Source organism: Carcharhinus amblyrhynchos, chromosome 15 (genome assembly GCF_965287045.1).
Source record: "Carcharhinus amblyrhynchos chromosome 15, sCarAmb.v2.hapA, whole genome shotgun sequence".
NCBI classification, from domain to species: Eukaryota; Metazoa; Chordata; class Chondrichthyes; order Carcharhiniformes; family Carcharhinidae; genus Carcharhinus; species Carcharhinus amblyrhynchos.
The window spans coordinates 14,463,092-14,480,368 of NC_137338.1; the positions used below are offsets into that span (position 1 = coordinate 14,463,092).

General features: G+C 39.5%; 1 protein-coding gene across 2 annotated transcripts; it reads right to left on the reverse strand.

Moving 5' to 3' along the window:
- Nucleotides 1-689: 689 nt before the first annotated feature.
- Nucleotides 690-17,046, reverse strand: popdc2 (popeye domain cAMP effector 2). Of its 2 annotated transcripts, none has more exons than XM_080203439.1 (4): nt 16,442-17,046; nt 13,067-13,175; nt 8,441-8,777; nt 690-1,232 (listed from the first exon to the last, which is right to left on the reverse strand). In XM_080203439.1, the coding sequence occupies exons 1-4, from the start codon at nt 16,933-16,935 to the stop codon at nt 1,159-1,161; spliced, it is 1,014 nt and encodes a 337-aa protein (XP_080059565.1). In that variant the 5' UTR covers nt 16,936-17,046; the 3' UTR covers nt 690-1,158. The 2 variants fall into 2 exon arrangements, with proteins under 2 accessions (XP_080059565.1, XP_080059564.1); XM_080203438.1 differs by having other exon boundaries at nt 1,144-1,232; nt 8,305-8,777.
- Nucleotides 17,047-17,277: the final 231 nt, after the last annotated feature.

Genomic DNA, 17,277 nt, shown 5'->3' on the forward strand with positions numbered 1-17,277 from the left:
AAATAATAGGCTAGGATCCACACCAGGAGCCAAAACACACATGTAAAAGCTCACAGGGCAAGCTCAAGTTACATAGGCTACAATACGTAGCAATTATTAGGATAAATATATCCTGGTAGTAAGCAGGAAATAGAAAGGAGAAAATAAGCAAGCATTTAGAATTAAGGTCAGATGTTCCATGGTGAGATAAAATTGTTTCTGATGGTTTTACAATTAGAATTTTTTTAATACCAATACTATTTGTATGCTGTTAATGAATTCAGGTTTGAACATTTGTCTTGATGTCAGGGTTTAATTTCAATTGCATTGATTTGTCATTTAAGTAGAAATGACATATGAGTATACACATGGATATTTATTTCATTTATTAATCCATATTTCATTTTAATAATTACAATTGTTTGTGTCCCAGGAATTATGCCTTTATTTGAAATCAGCATTATTGCTCAATTCAGATTAGCTGACAAGATATATACAATATTAACTTCTGTAAATGGCTTCTAACAGTTACACAAAATTTCAAACCTTTACTAATTTAAGTTTTGTAGTGTTACCTGTTAAAATAAAATATTCCAAAGAAGTTCTTGTATCATATGACTACCAGGATGATAGAAGGCAAACTAGACGGTCTCTTTTTTCATCTCAACTATTCCTATGTTCCTAATGACCCTTTTTGGCATAAAAATGGTACCACACTTAATTCATGATACAGTCAAACATTGTTACAATATAACCTTTCATTTCTACCCTTATTTCCTACTGGTGAAATAAATTTATTTCTGTTTTTTCAATGGAAAATTTGCTATCACCTTTTCATACTGTACCATACTATTAATGATTTTTTATTTATTTTGTTTCAAGTGATTAAATATAATAAATATAAATAAAATTGTGATTCAATGATGCCATGCTCATTATCACACTCATTCTATTGGCCCTACAAATACTGTAACCCGTTGTACTGTCGATGATGAATCATGCCAATCTGTTAGTATAATATTAAGTATTAACTTTGGAAACCAGAGAAGCCACATTGGAATTCTAGGTAGAAGCATGTTATTAAACAAGCCTATTTTTTGTTCATTTTTATTTTGATATTCGTTGGAAGTTTAAATAGTACTTGTTTTCTGTTTCCCCATGTTGTGTTCTTTTCCCATTTCAGAGTTCTGGCGTCTGAGTGGGAGCCAACGGGGCATACGCCTTGTGAATGCCGCTCCGAAAATTGTTTACATCTGCAGAAAAGAACACAGTAGAAATGTATTAAGTTAGAATAGGAAGTTGATTGTACATTTCACATAAGTTGCTGTGAAAAGAAAATACATTTTATCGGTTCCCAACCAGTAAAACCTTTGGGCAAAATGGACGTTTCTGAAGAAGAGACAAAGCAATCAAGTTACTCCATGAGAAGCAAACTAAGCTGCCAGAAATTTCTGCTACTATATTATATTCTGTTTTTTTATATCAGTAACTTACTTCTATCTGAATAGTAATGATGACGTATTTAAAATACTCAAGTAAATTATGTCTAACCATTTTCACTGCAATTATAGGAACAGGTTGTTACAGGATTTGTAGTCTATATTATTAATGCATATCATGTTAAAATATATATAATTCTTAACCTCAACATTTTGTTGTGCGCAAAAGATTCATTTTTATTTAAGTAGTATATATGTTTTAATAGTTCTTAATATGTATTTGAATGCCAATTATCAATTAAGATTTAATTTAAAAAACATTCTCCCTCCAAAAGCCAGTTTTGAAGGAAAAAGTTGGAGTGTTGCTCTTGAGATTATTTATTGGCAATTACTAATTACATGACTGCACTGGTGTTATCTCTTACAATGGTAATCAAGTGATTATTCTATATGCAAAAGATCTTCTAGATCAATGTCAGTGTGCAAGGATAGACAGCACATTTCAGTTGTAATACAATGACAGTACCATCCATAGATTGCTGATGCCTGAAGTTCATGATAAACATCAGTCGTCATGTTATAAACATTCCCTCCCACTTTCAGAAATCCATATAATTAAGACCACCTCACATCAAAGTTTTAAGAAAACAACTAGTGTTCCAATTGTGATATTCATGGAGAACAAGAAAGACAGATGTGGAATGCAGTAGGAAAAAAAGGTAAGCAGAAACAAGCAGCAAAAGTTCCAGACAAATGTATAGGGGGGGTGCAACACAGGACTATTACATTGGTCTTGGCCTTCAACCAGTGAGTGATGATTTGAGAAAATACACTTACCTAGTAGAATTTTGAAAATGTACTTTGGCTGTCTGATCTTGTAATATCACAGAGTGAATATAAATTACATCCCACCACTAGCAATAGCTTTTCTTATTGTGTATGTCTCTGTAATCACACGTAGTTTAAACATTCAACTGACCTTGTTCTACATGTAATGAAGCAAATAAAACAGAATACGTCAAGTTTAAAAGTTCTTTAGGGCTTATATTTAGTGTGAGACCAATTTTAGTTAGTGTATTCCTCCCTTCTCTACATGGGAACATTCCCTTCTTACTGGCACAATTGGGTACAAGCTAACTCGATGTAAATCCACATTCTTGTAAACATATAGTATTTAAATTTAGTACGATGTAGGGTTACACTCATAGCAAACGCAGAACTTGTGTTATTTATCAATGAGAAACTTACTTAACTGAAAAACACATACAATATCACATCAGATCAAGTCCAAAGGCTTCACTATGAACATTATCTGCACAGGGATATCTGATTGCACCAACCCTGTCATCTAAGTAAAATCTACCTTACCAACATCTGGATCAAACCTGGAATTCTCTCTCATAGAATAGACTAAAGTACAATAAATGTATGAAGGACCAGTGTTGCATTCAATCCTATCTATCATCAACTTTCTGTACTAATAACAAGGAAATCTATCACTGGTATTATATCATGTTCCCTTTTTTCAATATCTTTTCCACCTGCCATAACTGGCCAGTTTTAAATTGAATCTTAGATTCAAGGCCAGAGCTTCTCCATGTTTCATTCCGCTATAACCAGCTGATACAGACTTCGTACTTCTGCAGAATGTGATTTTTATTCCTTCTCCCCTGAGGCCAAATGTTGGTTGAGATCTCCCGAAACTCATTCAAACTTCAGCATCTACATCCAATTGACAGGCAGCTTTTCTAGTTAAACCCTCTTCCCTTCCTAATCCTTCATTCTAGAGCAGCAACCCTATGCTCTGAACATCAAGTACAGGTGAATTTTATTAACTGACAAATGCAACCTTGTTTGCAAATGTCACATCAGTATTTATCAGAGTAACCTCTTTCAATTTCACCTGAGTTTCAACTGTAATTAATTAACTGAAAGGGATTGTAGGAATTATAAAGTAATATTTTAATAAAGAACATAAGAACTAGGAACAAGAGTAGGCCATCTGGCCTCTCGAGCCTGCTCAGCCATTTAATAAGATCATGGCTGATTTTTTTGTGACTCAGCTCCACTTACTCATTTGCTTATCATAACCCTTAATTCCTTTACTGTACAAAACTGTATTTATCCTTGCCTTAAAAGCATTCAATGAAGTAACCTCATACAGCAGGGAATTCCACAGATTCACAACCTTTTGGATGAAGAAGTTCCTTCTCAACTCAGTCCTAAATCTGTTCCCCCTTATTTTGAGATTATGCCCCCTAGTTCTAGTTTCACCTGCCAGTGGAAACAACTTTCCTGCTTCTATGTTATCTATTCCCTTCATAATCTGATACATTTCTACGTGATCTCACCTCATCCTTCTGAATTCCAATGAGTATAGCCTCAGTCTAATCAGTCTCTCCTCATAAGTCAACCGTCTCAATTCCAGAATCAACCTAGTGAATCTTCCCCGTACCCCAAGCTGTCCTACAAAAGCTCACAACTAAAGTTAAATTTTAGGGAGTTCTATTGCTGTTTACAATTAAGTATTCCACAATTATCTGGAAGTGTTTCCTCTAGCCTTAAAGATACTGAATTATCCATAATTGAAGGTGCTGAAATGGCAAATAGAGAAGAGGTCAGTCATGGTACAGCAGCAGATTTTGCATGCATTACAGCAGAGGGGAACTTGGTGGTACAATTAGATAAACTTGATGCATCAGGATGAGCACAATGAAACAACATGAATGAAGTCCATTCCACCATGGAAATAAGTTCACATGAATAGTCTGCTATCAAATACAACACCAATTTTGTGTTCATCTGCTACTCATGTTTAGTTAATGTGCCAGTCACAAATGGTTAAGTACAGAAAATGAAAAAGTTACCTTGGTGCAGTGAGGAGTGCTTATTTGCATTTATCTTTAGTTAGGTTAGAGTCGTACATGTAGAATTTATATTGCATCTGATCCATGTTGCATCATTGCTGTGCCTAAGTTATTCTGTTTCCCAGCACTGTCATTTCTCACTTAAAGAAAAATGTTGCACTATCATATTTCTTACAAGCATTACATCTGGACAAATACTTGTTAGGGGGCATTCATACATTAAAAATGGAACAATAACAACATATTATGAAACTATAATAAATCTTTCCCTTCAGGAAGTGTACATGCAGATTTTTCAGAGAAGAATATGAAACTCTGTAAATGTGATCGATCACAACACAAAGTGTGGAATGTGGGCCCATTGAGCATTCCCCCATTGTTATCAGGAACTGTTCGTATGACAGTTTCTAAAATCCTTTCTCAATTTGTCTAAATCTTGGGGAAGCAGTAAATACAAATAAAACTTCTAAGAAAGAAAGAAGATTTATACAGCGCCTTATCTTGATCTCAGCATTTTATAACTGAGTAGTTCTGAATGTTTACGTGGGCGAAATGTGGGCAGATAATATTGCCACATCCTGGTTATCTGGCATTATATCTCAAATGAGACTTGAACCCACAACCTTCTGCCTGCTGAACATTATCCCCTACCCTCAACTGGGATAGATCAATTCTGCAACGGCAAATTTAGAGCATGCATTTATATGGAGTTTTGATTTTTTAAATTACATTAAAATGAATAGCAATGCAGCATTTTTAAACATGTTTATACTTCACAATTAACAGTAGCTCTTGTTGCTGGGTCAGCGCATTACATTCCCTACCTAACACAAGCATGGAACCCCACCAACATAAGCACTGCAACAATCCTTGAAGAAGGCCCACTATTACTTTCTTAGGGTCATTACCTTGGGTAATAAATGTATCTTTTACTATGCTGCTTGCATCCCATGGACAAACTTTTAAAATTATGTTGTGTAATCAATCAATAGCTCTTTTGGTGTCCCTCGCTTAAATATTGCTGCCAGCTTTGAAATGTACTCTCTTCTCCCTCCAAATACTGTGCTCTTGCCTTCCACACTCTCCCCTCCTTCCACTTCAAGACAACATTGTCCACTCCTTCTCTCAAGAGCCACCCTTCTCAGATTGGTGCTATTACACATAATAGGCAGAAATTAATGCCTATAGTGTGCATTAGTACCAAGTACAGGTGGAGCACCAGCAGGTGGGAACTTGGTGATAGAGCTTGGGGAGACCCTTATTAGTTCCCTCCTCCACCCCACTTACCCCACCCCCCGCCACCATTACTACCCCCTGCACCAGTCCCTCCAACCTAATAATCTAATTTTCTTCCACTAATGTCCAGTCAATAGACCCAGAACCCGACTACATCGAACACAAACAAATGACATGTATGCAACCTACACCTACATGCAGCAATTTTCCTCCTATCTCCAGTTAAGGCAGGCATCTCAATGTCACCAGCACCCAATCACAACATTGAAACAGACTTTCTTCTGTAAAGTGTATCAAATTCAGGAGCAACGCAACAGGAAGATGGACATCCTACTCTATTGAACTACTGCCAGAGGAGCAGGATCAGAGGAGATTTGGTCTAGTATTATACCTTTATAATGGTCTAGTGTTTATACTTTTAACCTATTGATGGGAGACACCTTGTTACATTTGGCAGCCCTTTGTCTGGAACCTCACCTGAACTGGCTAACCTATCTAGTGGATTAAACTAAAAGGTTTTATCATAAAGTGGCATTTAGACTAGAGGCTAGTGCTGCTCAAACAAGTTTGTGATTTGAAGGTTGCTGAACCCATTCCAGTTGTGTGCTAAGCGAGATACATGCTTTCCCTTCAGCACTCCAACATTAGGAGGTAAGCAGTTATGTGCTTTGTTGGTCGTAAAGGAACTTTAATAACATGGCTTCAGTTGTACCTCACATTTAAGAAGAAAAGCACAGAAATCTTGCAGCAGTACCAATAGTAGAGATGGATTGTCCTATTTTCTCCAATGTTAGCTGGGAATAAGGAGACTTGACAAGAAGTCACTAATACTGTCGTTGATAGCAATACAGAAGCTCTTAACTCAATGTGAAATGTTCAGTGATCTCACTGGTAAAAGATTGCACTGTGAGCTTGAAGTTATACAGTGTAGCAGCTCTTAGTAGCATGAGCTGTTTACTTCTATCCATCCTTACATTGGCTAACAACCCATCATTGCCCATTCGTAAGCACTCTACCTTTCCTGGATTCTCAATATCCCACCATCACTTCCTTCAGCAAAGCCTTGAATATATAAACTCCTTTCACCTATAGCCCACCTTCTTATAGTTACTGTCAGGATATGAGCAGTGGTGACAGAGTTGCATTTATTGCTAGTCTTTTGTTGCCCAGAGAAAGTGATTATGGGTCTTCTCTGTGGATCTTGTAATAGTGGTCTTCCTATGATGGTATTTGGGATAGTATCCAGCAATTCCTAACCTGTCACGATGAAGGAATAATAATATATGTCCAAGTCAGGATGATGTACAGCTTGGGAAGGAACTTGAAGGTGATGATTTTTCACATATTGTTGCTTGTTTGTCTTTCTCACATGTAGAGGTCAGAAGGATTGGGATTTTTTAAAATTAACATAATGATATGTTTCGTCTCTATGAGGCTAATTTTCCATTTTTCTTTATGGGCCAAATGAAGGGGGAATAGTTTAAACTTTTTTATTTATTAGTGTCACAAGTAGGCTTATGTTAACACTGCAATGAAGTTACTGTGAATATCCCCTAGTGGTCACACTCTGGTGTCTGTTCGGGCACATTAAGGGAGAATTTAGCATGGCCAATCCACCTAACCAGCACATCTTTTGGATGTGTGAGGAAACCAGAACGCCCAGAGGAAATCCACACAGACATGGGGAGAACTGCACCCGGGTCCCTGGAATTGTGAGGCAGCAGTGCTAACCACTGCGCCACTGTGCCACCCTAGCAATAGACAACCTTAAGGCATCATGACAGTTGCTGAGAAAGTGAGCATTTAATTACAAAATTCACTGTCAATGCTCTTAGACTGACTGACTGACACATTGACTGCTAACCACTTTGATTCATGAATATCCCACTATGGTCTGTTTTCAGAAAGGAACAATTAGAATAATGTGTGTGCAAAGAAATGACATCCTGGATTTTACAGGATAAATTGCTTTGGCTGACTAAATATTCATCAGTCACTCTCCTAATGTATCAATGGACAGGTTGATTCTTACAGTCTATGAACTGGTGTAGGCTGACACACCTGAAACAAGATGAGCTATCTGTAGGATTTGTTTCAAAAAATTTTGAAGTATTACTGCAGCTACAACATGCCAGATAAATGTTCAAACAAGAGCTCATAGCTGAGTAAGAGCAAATGCAACATAACATCAGGAACTAAATTCAAAACGAAAATGTCTATAAAACTTTGCCTATTTTAATCTGTTTTTAAATTTAATTAGCCTGGCAGTAGGGTGCGAATTCAGAATCCGGTAAAAACATAACTAAATGTGTTATGAAGCTGAGGAACTTTTCTTATTAATGGGAAGAAAGTTTCATTGAACGGTAAGATTTACACAGAGTGAGGACGATTCTTTGTTTTGGACCTTTGGAGGACAGCATTTGTTAAATTATGCCAGATAAAGTACTTCAATGTTTGGTGTGGTGTATCAAACACTAAAAGAACAGGTGTAATACTGGGCAGAATTTTTTTCCATCCCGCCCGCCATACACACAGGACAGGACCATGCAAAGGTGTGTTGACCTTGGGTGGGATTTTCTGGGCTTGCAGCGAGAGCAGCCGTGTCAAAGGAAAACTATTTTCCATCCAACTTAACAATGTACCTCAATGTCAGCACAACACCCCAACTGCACAAGGATAGCTTTTTCACTTACCACGTACTGCCACTGCGACCCAGCAGTATCAGATAGCCAAGTTAATTTTATTAGGTGTAGTTGTAAGCTTTGAAGCAGCAGTGTACTTACACATGGATGGACAGTGACAGGGTTTTATCACATTTACTGGACCACTATTTCATGTACTCCCTTTCACTGGTATATTCCATAAATGATCCAGTCATATCTGCAAAGTCCTCCAGAACAAGGCTGGTGGAATCCTCACCAATCAGGTCGTTGCTGTCTGGCCATGGTTTTTTAAAGGGAGACTCCTGAGGCCTGATTGAACTCTGCGGAAGATGATGGGGACTCTCTGCCATCTTCTCCTTCTCAGCTTCAGCGGGAGGTGCTAACACATGGTAAAGACTGGGGAGACGGATGTCGTAGCGGACCCCACCCCTGCAGTACAGCTTGTCAATAAGGGAGTAAAGTTTATCTGCAATGTCATTTCCAAGCATCACAGTGAAAAGGCGTGCAATATAATGATGTTTAGCCAAGAGCAGGTATAGTTTTCTTCTCTTCCAAGTCACATAGCAGCAGTCTGTTTCAGCTGTCAGGGTCACCTGCAAAACAGAATGAGATTTCAACCAGGTAAGTATAACTCAAACAAGTTTTTTTTCCCAGGATGATGCCGGAGTGAGGCGAATTCTTGCAAGCTGTTCCCAGCATACTTTCTAATTCTGTCTTTTACTCTCATTACCTACTGTGCATTAAGTTGGTCTTTCTCTACACCCTAGCTATGACTGTAACACCACATCCTGCACTGTCTTGTTTCCTTCTCTATCAACAGTATGCTTTGTCTGTATAGCGTGCAAGAAACAATACTTTTCACTGTAATAAATCAAATCAAAGATTCCTGACAGATCCAAATTTTCAGTATCAGCAAGATAAAGATAATTTGCTTGTAGTCAGTCTGTACACAAGCTCTTTATTTTAACAGGGCCATTTTCCATACCAATATTGTCACAAAATCATGCATCTGCCAGACAGACTTGCCAACTAATGTCTAAGAAGTTCAGGGGAAACATGCCCAAACTTTCTCCAATATGCACTCCCAGCAAAAAAGCTGTCTGCTGGGAATGTGCATTCCTAAAATTGTCCCCTATGTGTTCAGATTAGAAAGAGAAATAAGGCCACACATAGATTTTCTTAAGGAGATCAAATTCAAATTTTACAAGCTTTATGTGGCAAGATAGAGGAAAATGTAAACATGAGTGCCTTAAAATGAAGTCCATTGTGTCCATAGCAAAAGCTTATCTGGCCTAAAGCCCCAGCAGACTCAATATATGGGAATTAATAAAATAAGAAGAGAAATGTTGGAAATACTATCATTCAAACAGAGAGTTTCTCTATCTGTCTATAGAGATGTGTAGGTTTAATGTTTCAGGTCGAGTGTCTTTAGTTAGAACGGCTTTTTTAACACCTGCTTTTACTTTATTAACATTTAAATTGTGGATGCTTTAAAATTGCTTGTACGCAAACCAGCTCACGCCAATCAGTCTAAAAATTAATGCTGAAATTGAGAAAAATCTTTGTGATCGCCTGTCACCTGCTTCTTACAGTCTCAACCAAGGACGGGCTAACAGGCTCCATGTATTGTCCATCAGAGAATCTATCAGAAGTGTTATCTTATTTATAAATATATAAGAACATAAGAAATAGGAGCAGGAGTAGGCCATCCAGCCCTTCGAGCCTGCCCCGCCATTCAATAAGATCATGGCTGATCTGTCGCTGCTCAGTTCCACTTTCCCGCCCTCTCCCCATAACCCTTAATCCCCTCTCCTATCAAAAACCCATCAACCCGCGTCTTAAAAATATTTAGCGAGGCAGCCTCCACCACTTCAACGGGCAGAGAATTCCAGAGATTCACCACCCTTTGAGTGAAGAAGTTCCTCCTCAACTCCGTTCTAAACCGCCCCCCTTTTATCTTGAGGCTGTGCCCCCTAGTCCTATTGTCTGTTTTGAGCGGGAAGAGTCTTTCCACCTCTATCCTATCCATCCCGTTCATCATCTTATACGTCTCAATGAGATCTCCTCTCATTCTTCTAAACTCTAACGAGTACAAGCCCAGTTTATTCAGCCTCTCCTCATAGCTCAACCCCCTCAACTCCGGTATCAGCCTAGTAAACCTCCTCTGCACTCCCTCCAAGGCCAAAATATCTTTGCGCAGGTACGGCGCCCAAAAATGCACACAGTACTCCAGTTGCGGCCTCACCAATGCCCTATACAGCTGCAGCAAGACCTCCCTACTTTTATATTCAATCCCCTTCGCTATGAAGGCCAGCATCCCATTCGTCTTCCTGACCACCTGCTGCACCTGCAAGCTGGGTTTTTGCGACAAGCATTGTAAGTAGATTTGAGAACATGGTGGACAGCTATGAGGTCTCCAGTACAATATACTGCAGTTAAGAGGAGGGGTGGGGTCTGTTTAGATCAATTGGCTGGACAGTTGGTTCATAATGCACAGCAATGGCAATAGCATGGGTTCAATTCCTGTACCATCTGAGATTATTCATGAAGGCCCTGCCTTTTCCACCTTGCCCCTTGCCTGAGGTGTGGTGATGCTTAGGGTAAATCAATACCAGTCAGCTCTCCCCCTCAAAAGAGAAGGGTAGTCTATGGCCACCTGGGAGTATGGTGATTTTACCTTTTACCGCAGTTAAGGAATAATTATTAATGCCAAGGTACATTACTCCCTCACAGTATGGATAAGGGTTTGTGTTCATAGGAGTTTGGGTGTGCGAAAGCAAGTTGTTTTGTTTTTGCTGTGGCCATAAACTATTATTGGTAGAAGAAAGAATGTCCACAAAATTTTGAGATCATTGGTCAAATACTTCAGAAAAGAGCAGAGAATTTGACTTTGTTTTCTAGATCTTCATGGCCTGTGATGTCAGCAGCAGCCTACTGTGAAAGCTCAGGCTTTTGAGGCACTGGTGCTCAGAAATGTCAAGATAGCAGACCCTAAGAGATGGATGTCTGTGTCCATTTCCTCTCTCCTCTGGAGCAGCTTGTGGTGAGGAAAGGCAGGCAGTGCTGGTATTAATGTTACTCTTCTTGTTCTTATCAGATATGTACTGCATAATCTACACCCATGCTGTCATTTTTTTATCAGTTCAGGGGATGTGTGCATCATTGTCTGAACCAGTATTTATTACCCATAACTAATTGCCTTTGAATTGAGTGCTGGGTCATTTAAGAGTCAACCACGTTGCTGTGGGTCTAGAGTCCCATGTAGGCCAGACCAGATAAGGATGGCAGATTTCCTTCTTAAAGGGCATTATTAAACCAGATGGGTTTTTATAACAATTGACAAAGATTTCATGGTTAACACTAGACTTTTATTGAACTCAAATTTCACCATCTGCCATAGATGGATTAGAACCCGGGTCTAATTATTAGAATATTATCCTGGGTCTATGGATTATTAGCCCAGTGACAGTACCACTACATCACTGTCTCCTCCAGTAAAAACTGACAGCAGGAAAATGCAGTTGAAGGTGACTGAAAAGCAGAACAAGTGAAGTGGCTTCAAAGAAGCTGGCAATCATCTTTCAGGCAATGAAAGCACCCTCTGAAAAGTCACCCTTTGAGCAATGATCCTCAGTTGGCCATGACCATTTTCATAGGTTAAAAAGGTTTCCCAATTTCATATTTGCTATGGCTGTCTCTCATGGTTGGCCCTCACAAGTAGCTGAGGAAACATGCTCTCAGCTGTTCAGATCAAAAGCTCCTCATTTTCAATTTGCATAACCTAATTAAGTTCCTGACAATATCAAAAGTGCACCCCACTCTCTTTCAAACTCATATCTGGTCTGAAAACTCAGGAGTGCACCTGGAAACGTACATGCCAGTTTTCAATCAGAGCCTGACACTGACAAATTATGGGAAAATTCCACCAATGACTCATTTCCAACATGCATTCTGACACAAAAAATTGCATGAACAGAGTTTCCTTGATTTATGGTGTCAGCTACACCACACAGTATCAATCCTTGTAATGTGGAGATTAAGGACAGAGAATGCCATCCTCTTGGATAGCTTCTGGTAGCTAGTTGTTAACAGTACTGGTGTCAGCCTTGTTCTCACCCTCTTAGTTGCACATGATTTTGGGAAACACCAGAAGGGAGAAATATTGAAGGATTTGTACATCATATGCAAGACTTTTGGTCAAATACTATTTGATCTCCATGTCGTTGTACAAAGGACTCAAGATTAAATGTAGTCTTTGGGTGGAACAGGATTAGACAGCAGAGAATAATCATAGAATCATAGAATCCCTACAGTGCAGAAGGAGGCCATCCGGCCCATCAAGTCTGCACCAGCCACAATCCCACCCAGCTCCTAATCCCATAACCCCACATATTTACCCAGCTAATCCAGCGACACTAGAAACAAATTAGCACGGCCAATCAACCTAACCCGCACATCTTTGGAGTGTGGGAGGAAACCAGAGCACCCGGAGGAAACCCATGCAAACACAGGGACAATATGCAAATTCCACATAGACAATGATCTGAGGCCAGAATTGAACCCGAGTCCTTGGTGCTGTGAGGCAGCAGTACCAACCACTGTCAGGCATACCAATATACTTTAGTCTCAGTTCTAAATTCATATATTCTGCCCTTATTTTTACATTTCCATTATAAGCTCCTGCTTTGCTCATTTACAATGAAAATTGCTGCCAATGTAAACTTGTTATGAAAAGTTGACAGGGATTGCAGACATACATACATTTTCTTAATATATTCATGAAAACAGATAGATACAAGAATTTAATTACACGGCTAAAGCACAGGTTATTAGCTTGGCAATTCACTTTAAACATTAGACAAATGAAAAAATATTGAATTACTTGAAAATTGCCTTCTTCATTAGGCCGCAGAGATTCCCATTCTGGAGAGTCAAGGAACTGATAGGGAAAGATATAGTGCAGAAACTGCTGATCAAGAGTAACACGAACCCTATGAAACACATAACATGATTTTGTTTACAGTTAAGGAACATATATTTTTGACATTTAGTGAAGGTAAAAATTCTTTCAAAGTTATTTTCTACCCTTTCCTGAATTGAGTTTTCCTGCACCATGCGATGCTCACAGTTACTGCAAAAGTGTTACATTCCCATTTCTTTACCAAATCCAACCTAAATTCAGAAAACTGCAGGGATGCACCATTTCACCATCTTTAATTCTCCTTGCTTTAGCCAGCGTTAATTGGGAAGTGGAAGAGTTGGGCACTACAATGCAAATCAACTCAGGAAAGTTTTAAATTTTGATCCTCGATTGCATTTCTGATACACTTTAAATGATTTCCATTGCTCTCAGGCTGCTTGACGTCTGGAAACAAATCATGGACATAGATCAACTAATGCTGAGGCAGTGACCAAGGCTACAGAAATTATAAAGTTGGCACATATGAATCAGAGTAACTGATGATCTTTGTGCCACATGTAATATAGGGTGGCACAGTGGCAAAGTAGTTAACACAGCTGCCTCACAACACCAAGGACCTGGGCTCGATTCCTGGCTTGGGTCATTATCAGGGCAGAATCAGCAAGTTCTCCCCGTGTGTGTGGGTTTCTTCTGGGTGTTCCAGTTTCCTCCCACAGTCTGAAAGTCCTGCTGGTTAGGTGAATTGGCCATGCTAAATTCTCCCTCAGTGTGCCCGAACAAGAGCCAGAGTGTGGTGACTAGGGGATTTTCACAGTAACATCATTGCAGCGTTAATGTAAGCCTACTTGTGACACTAATGAATAAGCAAAACAAAATTACCAAGAAGCATTGCCACAACAGCAAAATTTCTAAACACAAAGCAAACTGTGTCTTTAAGACTACTAGTGAGGTGAATTTGACAGTGGATGGTTCAGCCAATGATTTCCTTGCCTTTGTAGCTGAATGTATTAACAGACCCAAGCAAAACTGTACTAGCTGCCAGTCCAATAAACATGGCCTTGTCAAGATAACTGCAAAGTGGGGATAGGGCAAAGAGTTATTTTGGGTAGCTATGACACTGTCAATGGTATCTGAACATTCTTTGGAGGAATCCAGAGTTGCTGCAAAGGTTAATTATGAGATGTAGTGCATTGTGAAGGTCGCTTTTTAATCTTTTCACAGTATGTGGCATCGCTGGCTAGTCCAGCAGTTTGTATGAAGTGCGTCATCAGTCATCTTTAGATGTTTTGTTCTGGACTGATGACAATAACAAATCTTCTGGCATTCTTCAACAAACTTACAAAGGTATATTTAGAATTGGAAAAATCATTACAATGACTTGGCTATGAACCCAGTATTGGAGAACAATAACATGGAAAGTTGCACACATTGAATATCGGAAATAAAGAAATTTAATGCTGGAATTACCCAGCAGGTCAGGCAATATTTTGCAAAGCAAAAGACAGATTATGACATTTTAGACCCTTTCTCAAGATGAAGCTTGAAACATCATCAAGCGTTTGAGTAAGAAATTAAAAGGAAATAGATAAAAATAAAATAAATCAATAATATGCAAAATAAAAGTGGTAACTTCAATCACATGCAGCTTCCTTTAGCTCAGGTGTCTTTCCAGAAGGCTGGACTGGTTTGAACTTTCAGTGGTGAAACCCATTACAGAGGAGGAGTGATAGGATAACTGACCTGTAAAAATCCACTGGAATCAGAGTTAATAAAGTTGGTGGAGTACGTTGTGCAGGTCAAAAGGTCCCAATGAATCACTTCACACAAAAATATTGACTGTGCACTAAATGGTCCATTTACTGTTGAGTGAGGCATGACAAGTGGAAAGTAGTGAGACTTCAAACTGCTGATGAATCTTACTGACACTCTAACACAGTCTAATGGGCAATACGTATGTTGGATGGGTTAGAGATCCATACTGTAAAAACAAATTGCCTAGATTTTGTTTTGAGGAATGCATAGGGTAAACTGTAGTTGTATTTGGCACGCTCTCACTTCCTTCTCTATGAATGGTATGCTTTGTCTGTATAATGCGCAAGAAACAATAGTTTTCACTGTATGCTATTATATGTGGCCATAATAAAGTAAATCAAATCAAATCAGATCATAAAGATGGGTGGTTGCCTTCCACCTCAAATAGTTATGGTTTGCGTTGTGGCGGTGGACTCAATGTGAAGCATGGCCTGGTATGGCTCAGATACCCCTACTTTCACATGGCTGTCTCTGCTGCATTTGCTGCCGAGGAAGACAGTGGGCTGAGAATAAGAATGATGTACTGGCCTTTCATTCCTCTGCAGCTGAGGATTTGGTTCAGATTGATGCATCTCTCACTTTCTGTTCTGTTGTCTGGGGAAATGCCCAGCTTCTACTTATAGCCCCACTTCAGTGACCTAAATGAGATTGGAAATTCATGAATTGCAGGTTGCATCTGCACTTAAGCACCACATTGCCATCACTTTGCACTATCAAGATACCTGAGATCCATTAATTGGACTGCCCTTAATTCACTAAAGTGAGGAGAGCGTAAAACTTTGTATGGCTTTGGGCCAATAATGAACGCACTCTCCACACTGAAGAAAATAGTCAACAAGACACATTAAAGCTGCTTAAATAATGTTTTTTAAAAAAAACACCCATTCCACCGGAACACGGTGGGGGTGGGCGAGGGGGAACTGAAATATACAACATAGCTGCTAACTCACTGCCGAGCATTCAGTAATCACTCTCAACTTTTCAGCGCTACTAGTAAGTTCCCAATAAGTATTCGCTGTGATCTCTGAACTGAATTGTATTGAAAGCTGAGACGTTAAGGGTCAACCACAAGTTACAGCATAAATTGTGCTCGATCTTAGCAGCCCCCCCTCAACATTCCTTTCAAATTTCGACAGCATGTCATGTTTCTAACAGAATGAAACAGATGGCAGATGAAAATTAAATGAGTACTGACTGCTGACTCTTTTTGACATCAATAAATGGACATCTTATCCCCTCCCGCTATCGATAAAGAATCGGAACGCAATGTTATTGGTTAAAGCACACGCGTTTGCGTGTGTTTTAAAGTGTATGTGATTTGATTTATTACTGTACAGTGAAAAGTATTGTTACTGGAGTTTTTAGCAAATTACTTACTAATACTGCTTAAGTAATGCTTATATTTTAAAATAAAAGCCACTGCAAGAAATGTTGACATCCGACAAAGTAAGTGCAAACACCAACATGTCCCCACGCCCTGTGTTTCTAATGTCACCCAGTTTGATAGGGGCAGCCTCCACCTACCTGCCTGCCAACAGCAGAGACAAGCGGTCGATCGCGGTTTTACCCTCCACGGCATAGTTCTGGTCGCAGGCGAGACTCAGCACCTCGGCATCGCAGCAGTTCACGATCTCCTTGTAGACGGTTAGCGGCACGTCCAGAGGGCGGAACATGGCTTTGTAAAGATTGGCGAAGTCTTCCTCGAAAGTCACTTTCCTCAGCCGGTAGCCAATGTGCGCCAGTTGGACCAAGCACAGCGCAAAAAGTAACAGGCTCCACAGAAAGATGTCCACTCCGCACGCATCGACCCAGCCCCAAATAGACTGGATGAAAAAACCAACGCCTAAAAGACTGAAGATATAAACTAGACCATAAAAGCCACTGCCACTCATGTAGCCCAGTGTAAACATAACATTGGCCAAGTGGTAGACCGCTCCCTCAGTGCCATTTTTCAAAACCTTACACTCAGCGTTATCGTGCAAGATCGTTTCCATGAAACTTGAGTTATCCCTTAACATTTTTGCCCCAAAGTCAGACTTGGGAGATTTACGATTTTGAGTGAATCACACAATAGCCTAGACAGACAGAGGGAACGCAGTGTGTGCATGTGTGTGTATGCGTGTGCGCAAGGAGAGAGAAGAATTTGTCTTGGCAACTGAGCTAAGTTGCATAGAAAAGGTTACCATGTTTGGAGTTGAAATCCAAGGAGCACTGAGCGGGAGGGAGGGAACAGATGGCACTTAACATAACTGTGACACTGACTTGATAAGAGATTGCTTCCAACTTCAAATAATAAGCGCCCCCTAACTCAATACAGATTACTTTGTGTAAAACATAGAATTATTAGGACAATCTCTGCA

Excerpts from the sequence above, each read along its gene's own strand:
- popdc2 (XM_080203438.1), bottom strand. The coding sequence starts at position 16,935 with ATGTTAAGGGATAACTCAAGTTTCATGGAAACGATCTTGCACGATAAC. Across the intron at positions 13,176-16,441 it reads TCTCTGCTGTTGGCAGGCAG|GGTTCGTGTTACTCTTGATC; the intron begins GTAGGTGGAGGC and ends TGTGTTTCATAG. Across the intron at positions 8,778-13,066 it reads ATGAAGAAGGCAATTTTCAA|GTGACCCTGACAGCTGAAAC; the intron begins GTAATTCAATAT and ends TCTGTTTTGCAG.